At 50.0% G+C, this 13531-nt stretch overlaps 1 protein-coding gene across 1 annotated transcript in view; it reads right to left on the reverse strand.

Annotated features, from left to right (window-relative positions):
* The window catches only part of LOC139229246 (E3 ubiquitin/ISG15 ligase TRIM25-like), a 28464-nt gene extending 15160 nt beyond the window's left edge, over nucleotides 1–13304 (reverse strand). The window contains exons 1-3 of the mRNA XM_070860906.1: nucleotides 12795–13304; nucleotides 11935–12030; nucleotides 8599–8832 (exon numbers count right to left, since the gene is read on the reverse strand). Coding sequence (XP_070717007.1) covers nucleotides 8599–8832; nucleotides 11935–12030; nucleotides 12795–13304 — 840 coding nt within the window. The remainder of the gene's footprint in view (nucleotides 1–8598; nucleotides 8833–11934; nucleotides 12031–12794) is intronic.
* Nucleotides 13305–13531: the final 227 nt, after the last annotated feature.

The following is a 13531-nucleotide window of genomic DNA, read 5'->3' on the forward strand; positions in this document are numbered from 1 at the left end:
ATTTCCAAGAGAATAAAAAGTCAACTGAGAGCAAGAGAGACCAAAGAGAGAGCTTGAAATTCGACAGTCCTTGAGGACGATGGGCGAGATACCAGAGTCCATGTTGGACTTCAGTTGGAAATTCAGCAGAGTTAGTGGGGTAACACGTGTGGTGTTGGTCATCATTATCAAACAGACTGGAACAGACAGGTCTTCCCCGAGATCAAAGAGATTGGAATAGAGGGGAAAAAGTGAGCTGTTGGGATCAGCGAGCAAGGGCATCTTCTGGTGGGAGCTGGCGTGGAAAGGAAATTTTTTTTTTTTTTTTTTGAAATTCGTAGCTAATCGTTCCAATTCTTTGTCAAATCACAAACGCCAGAGGTCACCTTGCACACGCCAAGGATCACTCTGCGCCAATGCTCTTAGCCAAAAGGCCTAGAGCCACTGCACCGTTCCTGGAAGTACTGCAATACCAGGTTCGTGCCATGGAGGTGGATGGGTCAGGTCCCCCACACACCTCCGTGGAGGTGGATGGGTCAAGCCACCCCACCCACCTCGGAAATGCACAGGCATGGCAAGAGGCCGTGTTAGCAAGGGCTCGGCTTGAAGCAGCTGCTCGAGGAAGGCAATAGTTGACATTTCTCTTCAAGAAAATGGTGTTTGGAGCTCCGCTGATGAACCTACAGAAGTTATGAGCGGGTTTAATGGTAACTTGGAATGTTAGACTGATCCAGACACAAGGAAATCAATTTTCATCCACTTCTATGATTCAGTTCTGAATGATGGAAATCTGATGCAAATGTAGCTAGGCTGTCAACGTGCTAATTGCCCGTGATTTGACGGGGACATCTCATTTGCATTATTATTCATGGCTCCAAGGCAATTCGCCCCATTGGCTGCTCTTTGCCAAGACTGAAGGGCTGGGGAATGAGAGCCAAAATAAATGGAAAGAAAACCCAATCTGGAGGCAGGAGAAGTGTGGGAGCAGCCCAGCGTCTGAGCCCTGCTTGATGGTTGGTGCTGCGTGAGGTGGTGGTGAGGCTGTGCCCATTTGCCACTGCATGGCACCAAGCCCACAGATCAGCACTGCAGCATGCCTGGGAGGTGGTGGGGCAGGTGTGAGGGGGAAGCTGACCAATAGTGGGTCAGCTAACGTCACATCCCTGCATCTGACTAGGAGCCAGTGATAACAGTTTTCCTCTGGAAGGTTGGGGTGCGAGTGGCTGCTGATATAGCATGAGATGTCTCGCTTTCTGCAGCCAAGCTGACTATGCTGGCTGGTGATCACTCTGGCAGGCCTTCTGACAGCATTGCAAGGCTGTGATTGGGGTCCCACTGAAGCACCATTTAGCACTGAGGTTATTCAAGCCTTTGTGCCATCGAGTGTGTCATGGCTCTCCTGAGGAATTGGAGACTCTTCCTGCATTATTGTTCTTCCCATGGGCGTGGGTGTAAGGGTACCAGTGGGTGGGTGCAGAGCACCTCGGGCAGCACCTAACCTCTCTGGAATCCATCCATTGGTCCTCCTCCTCTTCCTCAACTTCATTCTGCAGCAGTTCTGTTGGTTTTTATTTGCGGCAAGCGCTCAAAGTCACCTTTGTGGCAATTGTTCTGCTGCTTATTTTATTCTCAGTTCCACAAATGAGTTTGTAACTGGGAATCTCTCCTCTATCCACCCTTATTGGTTCACTGGATCTTCTGACTGCACCGTTGAACTTCACTCTAAAGCAGATCATTGCCCAGAAACGGCGGACAGACATTCCACCTGTACGTGCCGAGCACGGTTCGTGAAGCAGCAGGTACGGTGATAACCTCTTAACTGTAGTGTCACAGTGAAGTACGCAGCTGTTCAATGAGGGATCTGATTAACTTGACAGAATGATCTCTGCCAAAATTCCCGCCCCCGCCTCATTATATCCTATAAACTGGCACGACCGAGGCATAATGCAGACAGTGTGATAGGCAGAATGGACCAAGGTCTCAGACTAGACCGGATGGAAGGGGAAGAATGAGGAATGAATCCTTCCATGGCTGTTACACTGGCAAGCAAGGGCCCGAGCCCCAAACCAGCTCTGGCTCAGTGGGCAGCACACTCGCCTCTGAGGGTTCAGGTCCCACTCCAGGGACTTACACATATAAAAAAAATCTAGGCCGACACTCCAGTGTCATGCTGAGGGAGTGCTGCACTGTTGGAGGTGCCGCCTTTCGGATGAGACGTTAAACTGAGGCCCCGTCTACTCTCAGGTGGATGTATGAGATCCCATGGCACTACTTCGAAGACGAGCAGGGGGAATTCTCCTCAGTGTCCTGGGACCGATATTTATCCCTCAATCAACATAACAAAAACAGATTATCTGGTCATTATCACATTGCTGTGTTTGGGAGCTTGCTGTGCGCAAATTGGCTGCCGCGTTTCCCACATTACAACAGTGGCTGCACTCCAAAAGTACTTCATTGGCTGTAAAGAGGGAGATGTCCGGTGGTCGTGAAAGGCGCGATATAAATGTAAGTCTTTCTTACAGAAGGGAAAGGCATGTATATGGTGCGAACATTATTTACTGAAATGAAAATGGGGTGGCTCCCATAATGGGCAGGCGATCTGCATTGTCAAGTCACTGACGTGTGGTGAAGGTGAGCATTATCCCTAGAGAGGGCGGTTCCACTCAGTGATCTTTATAATGAATGCAGCTATGGTCCGACTGAATTCTGAGCACTATTTTAATGCACCATTATCCCGCTTGCTTTAAGTGGGATCACCAATATGGTAAATTAGTAGTATCACAATCATAACACACATCACGGAGAGCAATTTTACCTCAAAGACTGACATAATCTGCACTGACAGTTAAAAATAAAGGCTGGGATTGTATTTTTCCGACAGTATTAACAGGGCAAAGTGACAGCAAAGGAAGTATAATGAGTGAGGCAATGCACTTTTATTCAAATTACTGGCTGGAGTCATACCCAGCACAAAGGAAGATGTTGGAGGCCAATCATCACAACACCTGGGCAATGCTGCAGGAGTTCCTCAGGGCAGTGTCCTCGGCCCAACCATCTTCAGCTGCTTCATCAATAACCTTCCCTCCATCATAAGGTCAGAAGTGGGGATGTTCGCTGATGACTGCACAGTGTTCAGTTCCATTCACAACTCCTCAGATAATGAAGCAGTCCATGCCCACATGCAGCAAGACCTGGACAACATTCAGGCTTGGGCTGATAAGTGGCAAGTAACATTCGCACCACACAAGTGCCAGACAATAACCATCTCCAACAAGAGAAGAAAGAGAGAGTCTAACTGCCGCCCTTGACATTCAACGGCGTTAACATCGCCGAATCCCCCACCATCAACATCCTGGGGGTCACCATTGACCAGAAACTTCACTGGACCAGCCACATAAATACTGTGGCTACAAGAGCAAGTCAGAGGCTGGGTATTCTGTGGCGAGTGTCTCACCTCCTGACTCCCCAAAGCCTTTCCACCATCTACAAGACACAAGTCAGGAGTGCGATGGAATACTCTCCACTTGCCTGGATGAGTGCAGCTCCAACAACACTCAAGAAGTTCAACACCATCCAGGCGAAAGCAGCCCGCTTGATTGCCCATCCCCCACCTTCAACATTCACTCCCTCCACCACCGGCGCACCGTGGCTGCAGTGTGCACCATCTACAAGATGCACTGCAGCAACTCACCAAGGCTTCTTCGGCAGCACCTCCCAAACCCAGTGACCTCTACCACCTAGAAGGACAAGGGCAGCAGGCACATGGGAACACTATCACCTCCAAGTTCCCCTCCAAGTCACACACCATTGTAACTTGGAAATATATCAGCCGTTCCTTCATCGTCGCTGGGTCAAAATCCTGGAACTCCCTCCCCAACAGCACTATGGGAGCACCTTCACCACACGGACTGCAGCGGTTCAAGGCAGTGACTCACCACCACCTTCTCAAGGGGCAATAAATGCCGGCCTTGCTAGCGACGCCTACATCCCGTGAAATTAATAAGATAAAGCTCTCATAATTAACAATCCAAGTTTTCCAAATCTTCAAGCGTGTCAACCACAAGGGATCACAAATTATCCTAATTGGACTTAATTAGTATCAGTATGTTTAGTTAATTAGAAAGATCAAAAATCTTAACCCTCCATTGTTAAGGATCCTCATTAACCCATGATTTGTTGTTCTCCTGGCCTGCCTTATCACCATATGACCACGGACCATTCAATGGAGTGGTAGGATCAATAATCAATAATCAATAATTACGACCAGCACTTGTTAACTGTGCTGCACAGCCATTTAATCCCCTGAAATAGTGCGTGGCCCTCAGTGCAGCTGGTAAATCAGCAATGTTCCTGCAAAGTGCAGGTGTCAGCTATGGCTCAGTGGTAACACTCTTGCCTCTCTCCACCAAGCACAGCTCTCCACCGGCTGGAGTGGCGGCTGTCCTGCAGGAGCCGCTGCTCGGGAATCCGTACCTCCACGACCGAGGTTTCAGGTGGCAGTCGGACGAGAGGGCTGTGGCTGGTGAGGTGACCAGGGTCAGGGACCTGCTCGATGGCGGAGGAGCGGGCTAGATGGCGCCAGACATGCTGGCACAGTGCCTAAATTCGGCCGACGTCCGCCGCGCGGCCGATGCCATCGAGTCGCTAAAAACAGCTCTGGGCCCTTACTCGGTCAGGCACGTGGGGAGATCCCGTCCGAACTGACCCCCGTCCGGACGGAATTCCTCATCGGCGCCAAACCCCGGAACCTCCCTCGGGAGGTTCACAACTTGAGCCGCCTCGGGGAAATCCCCTCCGTGCCTTTCAGTTCTGCGCGGAGGGTTTTCCTGTACGGGCTGCTCCTGCACACTCTCAACTTTGCCATCCTCGCCTGCCGTCCGGACACGCCATGGCGTACCATCTTGCCGTCCGGAGAAGGCGGGGGGTCCCTGATGGAGGGCACTCTACGCGGGAGTCCTCCCTCTATTTATCGGGGACTTGGCCTGGAGGGTGGTGCACGGAGCAGTCCCGTGCAATACATTTTTAAGTCGGTTCACGGGCTCCCAGGCCGCCTGCAATTTCTGCGGTCTGGAAGAGTCCGTGTTCCATGTTTTTATTGAATGTTCGAGGTTGCAGCCCCTGTTTTATTATTTAAAGGGACTGCGCCTCAATTTCTGGTTGCACTTCAGTCCCACGCCCCTGATCTTTGGGCACCCTGTGCGGAGGGGAGCGGGTAGGTCCGAGGGCCTCCTTGTAGGACTGCTCCTGGGCACAGCCAAGGGTGCCATCAGCCGGTCCAGGCAGCGGGCGGTCGAGGGGGTCATTCAGCCCGACTGCCTGCCTCTCTTCCGCGCGTACATCCGCGCCAGGATGTCCCTGGAGATGGAGCACGCGGTGTCCACCGGTACGCTCGCGGCCTTCCGCGAAAGGTGGGCGCTGGAGGGACTGGAGTGCATCGTTACCCCCGGCAACAAAATTTTAATTTGATTTTATATGTTTTAAAGTTTAATTTGTTTTAATTGCCGGTTTTAGTGTCCCCCTCCCCTTTTATGGGGGCACTTGTAATAATTTATGGATTTAGTGCCCAAAAAAAAACACTCTTGCCTCTCAGTTAGAAAGTCATGGGTTCAGGTCCACTCCAGAGACTTGAGCACGTGTGGAGCATAAACACCAGCTGGACCAGGAGGGCCGAATGGCCTGTTTCTGTGCTGTAGATTCAATGTGACTTCTCCACACTGCCCTGGTCAATATTTATCCCTCGACCAATATCAGTAAAAAAAAAAGGATTATCTGGTCTTTTATCTCATTGCTGTTTGTGGGACATTGCTGAGAGAAAATTGTTGTTCTATTTCCTTCATTACAACAGTGATTATATTTCAATTGGCTGCAAATGGCTTTGGAACATTGAGAAAGGCGCTATAGAAATGCAATTTCTTTCTTTCTTCCTTCCTCATACTGTAATGTGGGGGAGGGTCCCAAAACGTACAAGCCACCTGATCCTATTTAAGAAAGCCACGTTTAATATCGTTGGGAAGGAGTTGAGGACAGCAAGGATGGAAGCTACCCAGAACGCATGGCTGATACCACAATCCTCAGCCAATGCAAGGCGTGATATTGCACTCCCGTATACCCAGGGGGATGCCGCCATTGCAGAGAACGTGGGTCAGAAAATCTGTCACCCTGGTCATGCCTTCCTGCTAATTGCCTGCCACACACTGGAGCTTATAATGTATGCACCTGTATGCTCCCAGCAACCACATTTTAATTTGGCCATTTAAAGTTAAAAGTTTAATTTGTTTAATTTGTTGGTTTTAGTGCCCCTTTAACAAAGGGGCACTTGATTTATAGTTTCAACAAAATAGTTGTAGAGCTGTTGAATCCCCTCTTGCACACTCTCCACTTTGCCACCCTCGTCTGCCGTCCGGACACACCATGGCGCACCATCTTGCCATCCGGAGGAGACGGGGGTCCCCAATGGAGAGCTCTCTACGTGGGAGTCCTCCCTTTATTTATTGGGGACTTGGCCTGGAGGGTGGTGCACGGGGCAGTCCCGTGCAATCGGTTTTTAAGTCGGTTCATGGGCTCCCAGGCCGTCTGCAAATTCTGCGGTCTGGAGGAGTCCTTGTTCCCTGTCTACGTACATTGTGTGAGGCTGCAGCCCCTCTTCCATTATTTGAAGGGGCTACTCCTTAAATTTTGGTTGCACTTCAGTCCCACACTCCTTATCTTTGGGCGCCCTGTGCGGAGGGGAGCGGGTAGGTCCGAGGGCCTCCTCGTAGGACTGCTCCTGGGCATGGCCAAGGGTGCCATCAGCCGGTCCAGGCAGCAGGCGGTCGAGGGGGACGTTCAGCCCGACTGCCTGCCTCTCTCCCGCAGTTACATCCGAGCCAGGGTGTCCCTGGAGATGGAGCACGCGGTGTCCACTGGTACGTTCGCGAGAGGTAGACACCGGAGGGACTGGAGTGCATCATCACCCCTGGGAACAGAATTTTGCTAATAAACCAACTAGTTCTCAATGGCAAAGTGTTCTTGTGAATTTTTAAGCAAAGAACACATGAAGGAAATGCATTACAGAGCTGAAGAATATCAGAGAGAGACCGTGCAGTGGCAATATGTGGGCGGCTGAGGCAGCAGTTTGACATTTTGTTCTCTTCTGTTTTTTTCCAGCATAGAACGGAGAACAATCAGTGAACAAGTCGGCAGCTCACAGCAGACTGTGTCACAATCAGCACGTCACCAAGCAGCAGCAGGGAGCGTGTGAATAGCAAGGGTAAGGAGCAAGCACCGGGTTGACTCACAGTGCACTTGTGAAGAGAAGCGATTGGTGTTCACTGAGCAGAAACAGGCACTTACTGGCAGGGGTCCTGACGCAGTAACGAGGCATTCAGCTCCCCTCGGACCTGCTCGCAGACCGAGATTGCTGTTTGAGCTGAATTAACCTCATGCATCACTTGTGTCCATACAGAACACACTACCAGGTCTGGGGAAGACTGAAGAGCAGTCCACAACCTGGAATGTTGGCCTTTATTGCAAAGGGGATAGAGTATAAAAGTAGGGAAGTCCTGCTACAACTGTACAGGGTATTGGTGAGGCCACACGTGGAGTACTGCGTACAGTTTTGGTCTCCGTATTTAAGGAAGAATCTACTTGCATTGGAGGCTGTTCAGAGAAGGTTCACGAGGTTGATTCCGGAGATGAGGGGGTTGTCTTGAAGAAATGATGAGCAGGTTGGGCATATACTCATTGGAGTTTAGAAGAATGAGAGGTGATCTTATTGAAATGTATAAGATTCTGAGGGGGCTGGACAGGGTAGATGCAGAGAGGATGTTTCCCCTCGTGGGGGAATCTAGAACTAGGGGGCATAGTTTCAGAATAAGGGGTCGCCCATTTAAAACGGGAATGAGGAGGAATTTCTTCTCTCAGAGGGTCGTGAATCTTTGGAATTCTCTGTCTCAGAGATCTGTGGAGGCTGGGTCATTGAATATATTTAAGGCGGAGATAGGCAGATTTTTGAACATTAACAGAGTAAAGGGTTATGGGGAGCGGGCAGGGAAGTGGAGCTGAGTCCATGATCAGATCAGCCATGATCTTATTGAATGGCGGAGCAGGCTCGAGGGTCCGTATGACCAACTCCTGCTCCTATTATGTTCTTCGGTTACACAGTATTGGATGACCAGTTGCCTACACTGCCAGGATTGCCTGGAACTAAAGATTAATCTCCCGCTACTTACACATTTATGGACAGCAAGCTGGCTGAGGCTAAAGATATCGCCAGTATGAGACAGGAAGGAGAGCAAGACATGAACACTGAGCACTGTGGACACCTCGGCCAGCGGCAGGGCCATTGGATGCTTTATTGTGCCTGCATGTCTTCATGGTCAATCTCTGACACACCTTCCTCACTTCGCCCCACCCTCCGAGGGCACTCAGTGTGAACAACACTGCTAGCAATACATTAATGACTTATAATTTACAAACTTAAAGACAAATAACTGCATGAACAGGCGTAAACCTTATTGTGTATCCAGTATAAAGTAAATATTATCTGAATAAACATACATTACCGTCTAAACCCCACATTACCATCTAATCCTCACATTACCGTCTAAACCCCACATTACCCATTTAACCTTACATTACCTGTATAAATGCAAGCTTTTCGCTCTTGTGTGAAAGGTCAGTGAGATTGACCAAACACGTCTGAAAGAAGTGGATTTCCTTCTCCAGCCTGTGGATGTGGGTATCGATTGCTGCCGTCACTCTGCTCTGCTCCTTATCCAGACACAGGAAGACATCCCGCTCTTCATTCTCAATATGTTTCCTCAACGCATTGTACTTCTCCTTCACTTCCCTCTTCGTCTCTGTTATCAGACTCTTGAGAGATGAGTTAGCTTTGGTTATTAATGTATAGACATTTTCACTGTTAGTACATGTCATGTCACACACTAATTGCAAAACTAAAAAGGTCAGGTAGGACACCACACGATTTAAAGTAGGGTGGTCTTGTTCTCATGTTTCCCCCTCCTTTCCTCTTGCGAAGGCAGCAATGTGCCGGGGCACTCCAGCACCATGCTCAGATGGCCATTTTTCATTTGCAAGCCTCGGCATTGTTGGTGGCTATTTGACTGGAAGGGGAATCACATTCAAATCCCTAGAAGTCACTGTTTGAGCTCAATGGGTTGAATGATCAGACAGAATTTGCTAGAATATGACAAATCAGGTTTTTAACCTGAGTGGAGAAGATGTCGATGATAACTGCGTCCATACTGGCCTTCGATACAGAGAACAATCCCGAGCGCACTTCAGAGGCATAAGGAACATAAACCCTGAGCCAAAGCAGGCACGATAAGGGAGGGTAACCAAAAGGTGAGTTGTAAAGGGGGTGGAGAGGCGGAGGGGTTTAGGGAGGGAATTTCACCAAATGTGAGCTACGTGTCTGAACGCACGGCTGTCCATGGCGGGGTGAAGGACGTGAGGACGTACACAAGGCTAGAGGCAGGGGAACAAAGAGTTTTGGGGTGGGGGATTGTAAGATTGTAAGAGATTACAGAGATAGGGAGGGGTTAGGCTAGTTCAGGATTTAAACACAAGGATGGGAATTTACAATTTCAGGCATTGAGGAAGTTTGAGCTGATGTAGGTCAGCAGAGATGGGAGAGTGGGACTTAGTACAAGATAGAGTAGGGGCGGCAGAGGGTGGAGGGGCTATGGGGGGGTGGGGGGGAGGAACTTAACACAATCACAATCACTAAGGCGGTGGTACTCAGTAAGATAATGGGACTAAAGGTGGATAAATCCCCTGGACCTGATGGCTTGCAGCCTAGGGTCTTAAGAGAAGTAGCGGCAGGGATTGTGGATGCATTGGTTGTAATTCACCAAAATTCCCTGGATTCTGGGGAGGTCCCAGCAGATTGAAAACTGCAAATGTAATGCCCCGATTCAAAAAAGGAGGCAGACAAAAAGCAGGAAACTATAGACCAGTTAGCCTAACATCTGTGGTTGGGAAAATGTTGGAGTCCATTATTAAAGAAGCAGTAACAGGGCATTTGGAAAAGCAAAATTCGGTCAGGCAGAGTCAGCATGGATTTATGAAGGGGAAGTTATGTTTGACAAATTTACTAGAATTCTTTGAGGATGTAACGAACAGGGTGGATAAAGGGGAACCAGTTGATGTGTTGTATTTGGACTTCCAGAAGGCATTTGACAAGGTGCCTCATAAAAGATTACTGCACAAGATAAAAGTTCACAGGGTTGGGGTTAATATATTAGCATGGATAGAGGATTGGCTAACGAACAGAAAACAGAGAGTAGGGATAAATGGTTCATTCTCGGGTTGGCAATCAGTAACTAGTGGGGTGCCGCAGGGATCAGTGCTGGGACCCCAACTATTAACAATCTATATTAACGACTTGGAGGAAGGGACTGAGTGTAACGTAGCCAAGTTTGCCTACGATACAAAGATGGGAGGAAAAGCAATGTGTGAGGAGGACACAAAAAAATCTGTAGAAGGACATAGACAGGCTAAGTGAATGGGCAAAAATTTGGCAGATGGAGTATAATGTCGGAAAGTGTGAGGTCATGCACTTTGGCAGAAAAAAAAATCAAAGAGCAAGTTATTATTTAAATGGTGAAAGATTGCAAAGTGCTGCAGTACAGTGGGACCTGGGGGGTACTTGTGCATGAAACACAAAAGGTTAGTATGCAGGTACAGCAAGTGGTCAGGAAGACCAATGGAATCTTGGCCTTTATTGCAAAAGGTGATGGAATATAAAAACAGGGAAGTCTTGCTACAATTATACAGGGTATTGGTGAGGCCACACCTGGAATACTGTATGCAGTTTTGGTTTCCATATTTACAAAAGGATATACTTGCTTTGGAGGCAGTTCAGAGAAGGTTCACTAGGGTGATTCCAGAGATGAGGGGGTTGATTTATGAGGAAAGGTTGAGTAGGTTGGGCCTCTACTTGCTGGAATTCAGAAGAATGAGAGGTGATCTTATCGAAACGTATAAGATTATGAGGGCGTTTGACAAGGTGGATGCAGAGAGGATGTTTCCACTGATGGGGGAGACTAGAACTAGAGGGCATAATCTTAGAATAAGGGGCCGCCCATTTAAAACTGAGATGAGGAGAAATTTCTTCTCGGAGGGTTGTGGATCTGTGGAATTCTCTGCCTCAGAGAGCTGTAGAAGCTGGGACATTGAATACATTTAAGACAGAAATAGACAGTTTCTTAAACGACAAGGGAATAAGGGGTTATGGGGAGCGGGCAGGGAAGTGGAGCTGAGTCCATGATCGGATCGTACTAAATGGCGGAGCAGGCTCGAGAGGCCGTATGGCCTACTCCTGCTCCTATTTCTTATGTTCTTATGAGAGGGAGGCCAAGAGAGCATTGGAGTAATGCAATGTGGAAGCGATAACGGTTGATAGATCAGGATTTCCGGTGGGCAGAGGTGGATGTGGAGGGTGAGTGATATTATGGGTGTGGACCCAGGCATTCCTTGTACCGGAGAGGGTATGGGGTCGGAAGCTCAGTTTGGGTTTGAATATAAAGCCAATGTTCAGCCCGAGAACATGGGCGGAGTGGGGACGGGATCAATGGTAAGGGTATTAGAGATTGTGGCAAGGGCTTTGGTCTTCCCAATGAGTGGCTGACAGAAGTTGCAGCTCCTCCAGAATTAGGTGTCAGACCTTCAGGAAGATTTTGTTTAACTGGTGGGGGGGGGGGGGGAAGGGGGGATCGAGCAGCGGGGACAGCTGAACAGGTGGTCCCTACCTGTGAGGAAGATATCCATGGGCTCCTTGCACTTGCTGGAGATGAAAGTGGAGGGGTAGGGGAGAGGGCTTTCAAGGGGAGGTTGGAGGTGGAGATAAGAAGTCGGAGGGAAGAGGGGTGGTCTGAAAGAGTCAATAAATCTGAATTGTCTCTGCTTAGCCTGAAATGAATTGACAGCAAGGGGCTAAGCTGAGAGACTCACCTGAGTGCTGAGCTTCTGTGTGTGCAGATCACCCAGAGCAGCCTGGACAGAGGCAACATTTTTCTCGATGGTCTTGAGTTGAAGCTGCAAGTTATCCTAACAGAACCAAGACATAATAAGCGGGTTAGTGTGGTGGTAATGTGGGGGACAGGTAGAGGTTCTGTCACCAAGCTCATGGTCTCATGGTCTATAGGGCTGTAGTAATACCCACCTTCCTGTATGGCTCAGAGACATGGACCATGTACAGTAGACATCAAGTCGCTGGAGAAATACCACCAACGATGTGTCCGCAAGATCCTACAAATCCCCTGGGAGGACAGACGCACCAATGTTAGCGTCCTCGATCAGGCCAACATCCCCAGCATTGAAACACTGACCACACTCGATCAGCTCCGCTGGGCGGGCCACATTGTTCACATCTGACACAAGACTCCCAAAGCAAGCACTCTACTCGGAACTCCCTCACGGCAAACGAGCCCAAGGTGGGAAGAGCAAACATTTCAAGGACACCCTCAAAGCCTCCCTGATAAAATGTGACAACCCCACCAACACCTGGGAGTCCCTGGCCAAAGACCGTCCTAAGTGGAGGAAGTGCATCCGGGAGGGCGCTGAGCACCTCGAGTCTCATCGCCGAGAGCATGCAGAAACCAAGCGCAGGCAGCAGAAAGAGCGTGCGGCAAACCAGTCCCACCCACCCTTTCTTTCAACCACTGTCTGTCCCACCTGTGACAGGTACTGTAATTCCCGTATTGGACTGTTCAGCCACCTAAGGACTCATTGTTAGAGTGGAAGCAAGTCTTCCTGGATTCCGAGGGACTGCCTATGATGATGAGGTTGTGGACACACACACACACACCTACCCTGAGCTCCTGCTCTCCCTCGCTGATGCTCCCACACCGGTGGTCCCTGTGTTTGCCGATCACAGTGCAGAGGGTGCACACACACACTTGGTCATCGCGGCAGTAGACTTCCAGCAGCCTGTGGTGCTCGGTGCATTTCCAGCGGGACAGGTCCGCCGCCGTCTCCACCAGCGGGTGGCTCTGGAAGACGCGGCTGAAGGTGTGGATCCGGAGGTGGACGGGGCACATGGAGGCTTCACACTGCAGGCACGTCTTCACCGCTGGCCGGGCTGTGCGGCTACAGTAGCTGCACAAGACGCTGCTGGCTGCCCTGCCCGGGGCCACACAGTCCGCTGTGTCCGCTCGACACTCGGGGCAGGGCAGGGGCTGGCAGCCGGACCCCGAGCCCTGGATGCAGGAGCGGCAGAAGCGGTGCTGGCAGCCCAGGGTGACCGGGTCGCTGCACTGCTGCAGACAGACGGGGCAGCTGGGCTCGGCGGCCGAGCAGCGCTCCGAGGCAGCATTGGCCATGGTCTGAGACAGCAAGGTGTCCCAGCGCCGTACACAGCGCCGCACGCACGCAGCTTCAGTGCAATGTTACAATCTGCCAGATTCCCAGACACGGATTTGCTTCTTCCGCCGGTAAATAATAAATGCAAGGCCGCCTTTAATAGAACGGCAACTCCCACATTGAGGAAAATGTTGCCCTGAATTGCTAGAAGTGTTTTGGGCGATGGGCACAAGCTGCTTTCTCAGTC

The sequence above is a fragment of the Pristiophorus japonicus genome, chromosome 18 (assembly GCF_044704955.1).
Source record: "Pristiophorus japonicus isolate sPriJap1 chromosome 18, sPriJap1.hap1, whole genome shotgun sequence".
NCBI lineage: Eukaryota > Metazoa > Chordata > Chondrichthyes > Pristiophoridae > Pristiophorus > Pristiophorus japonicus.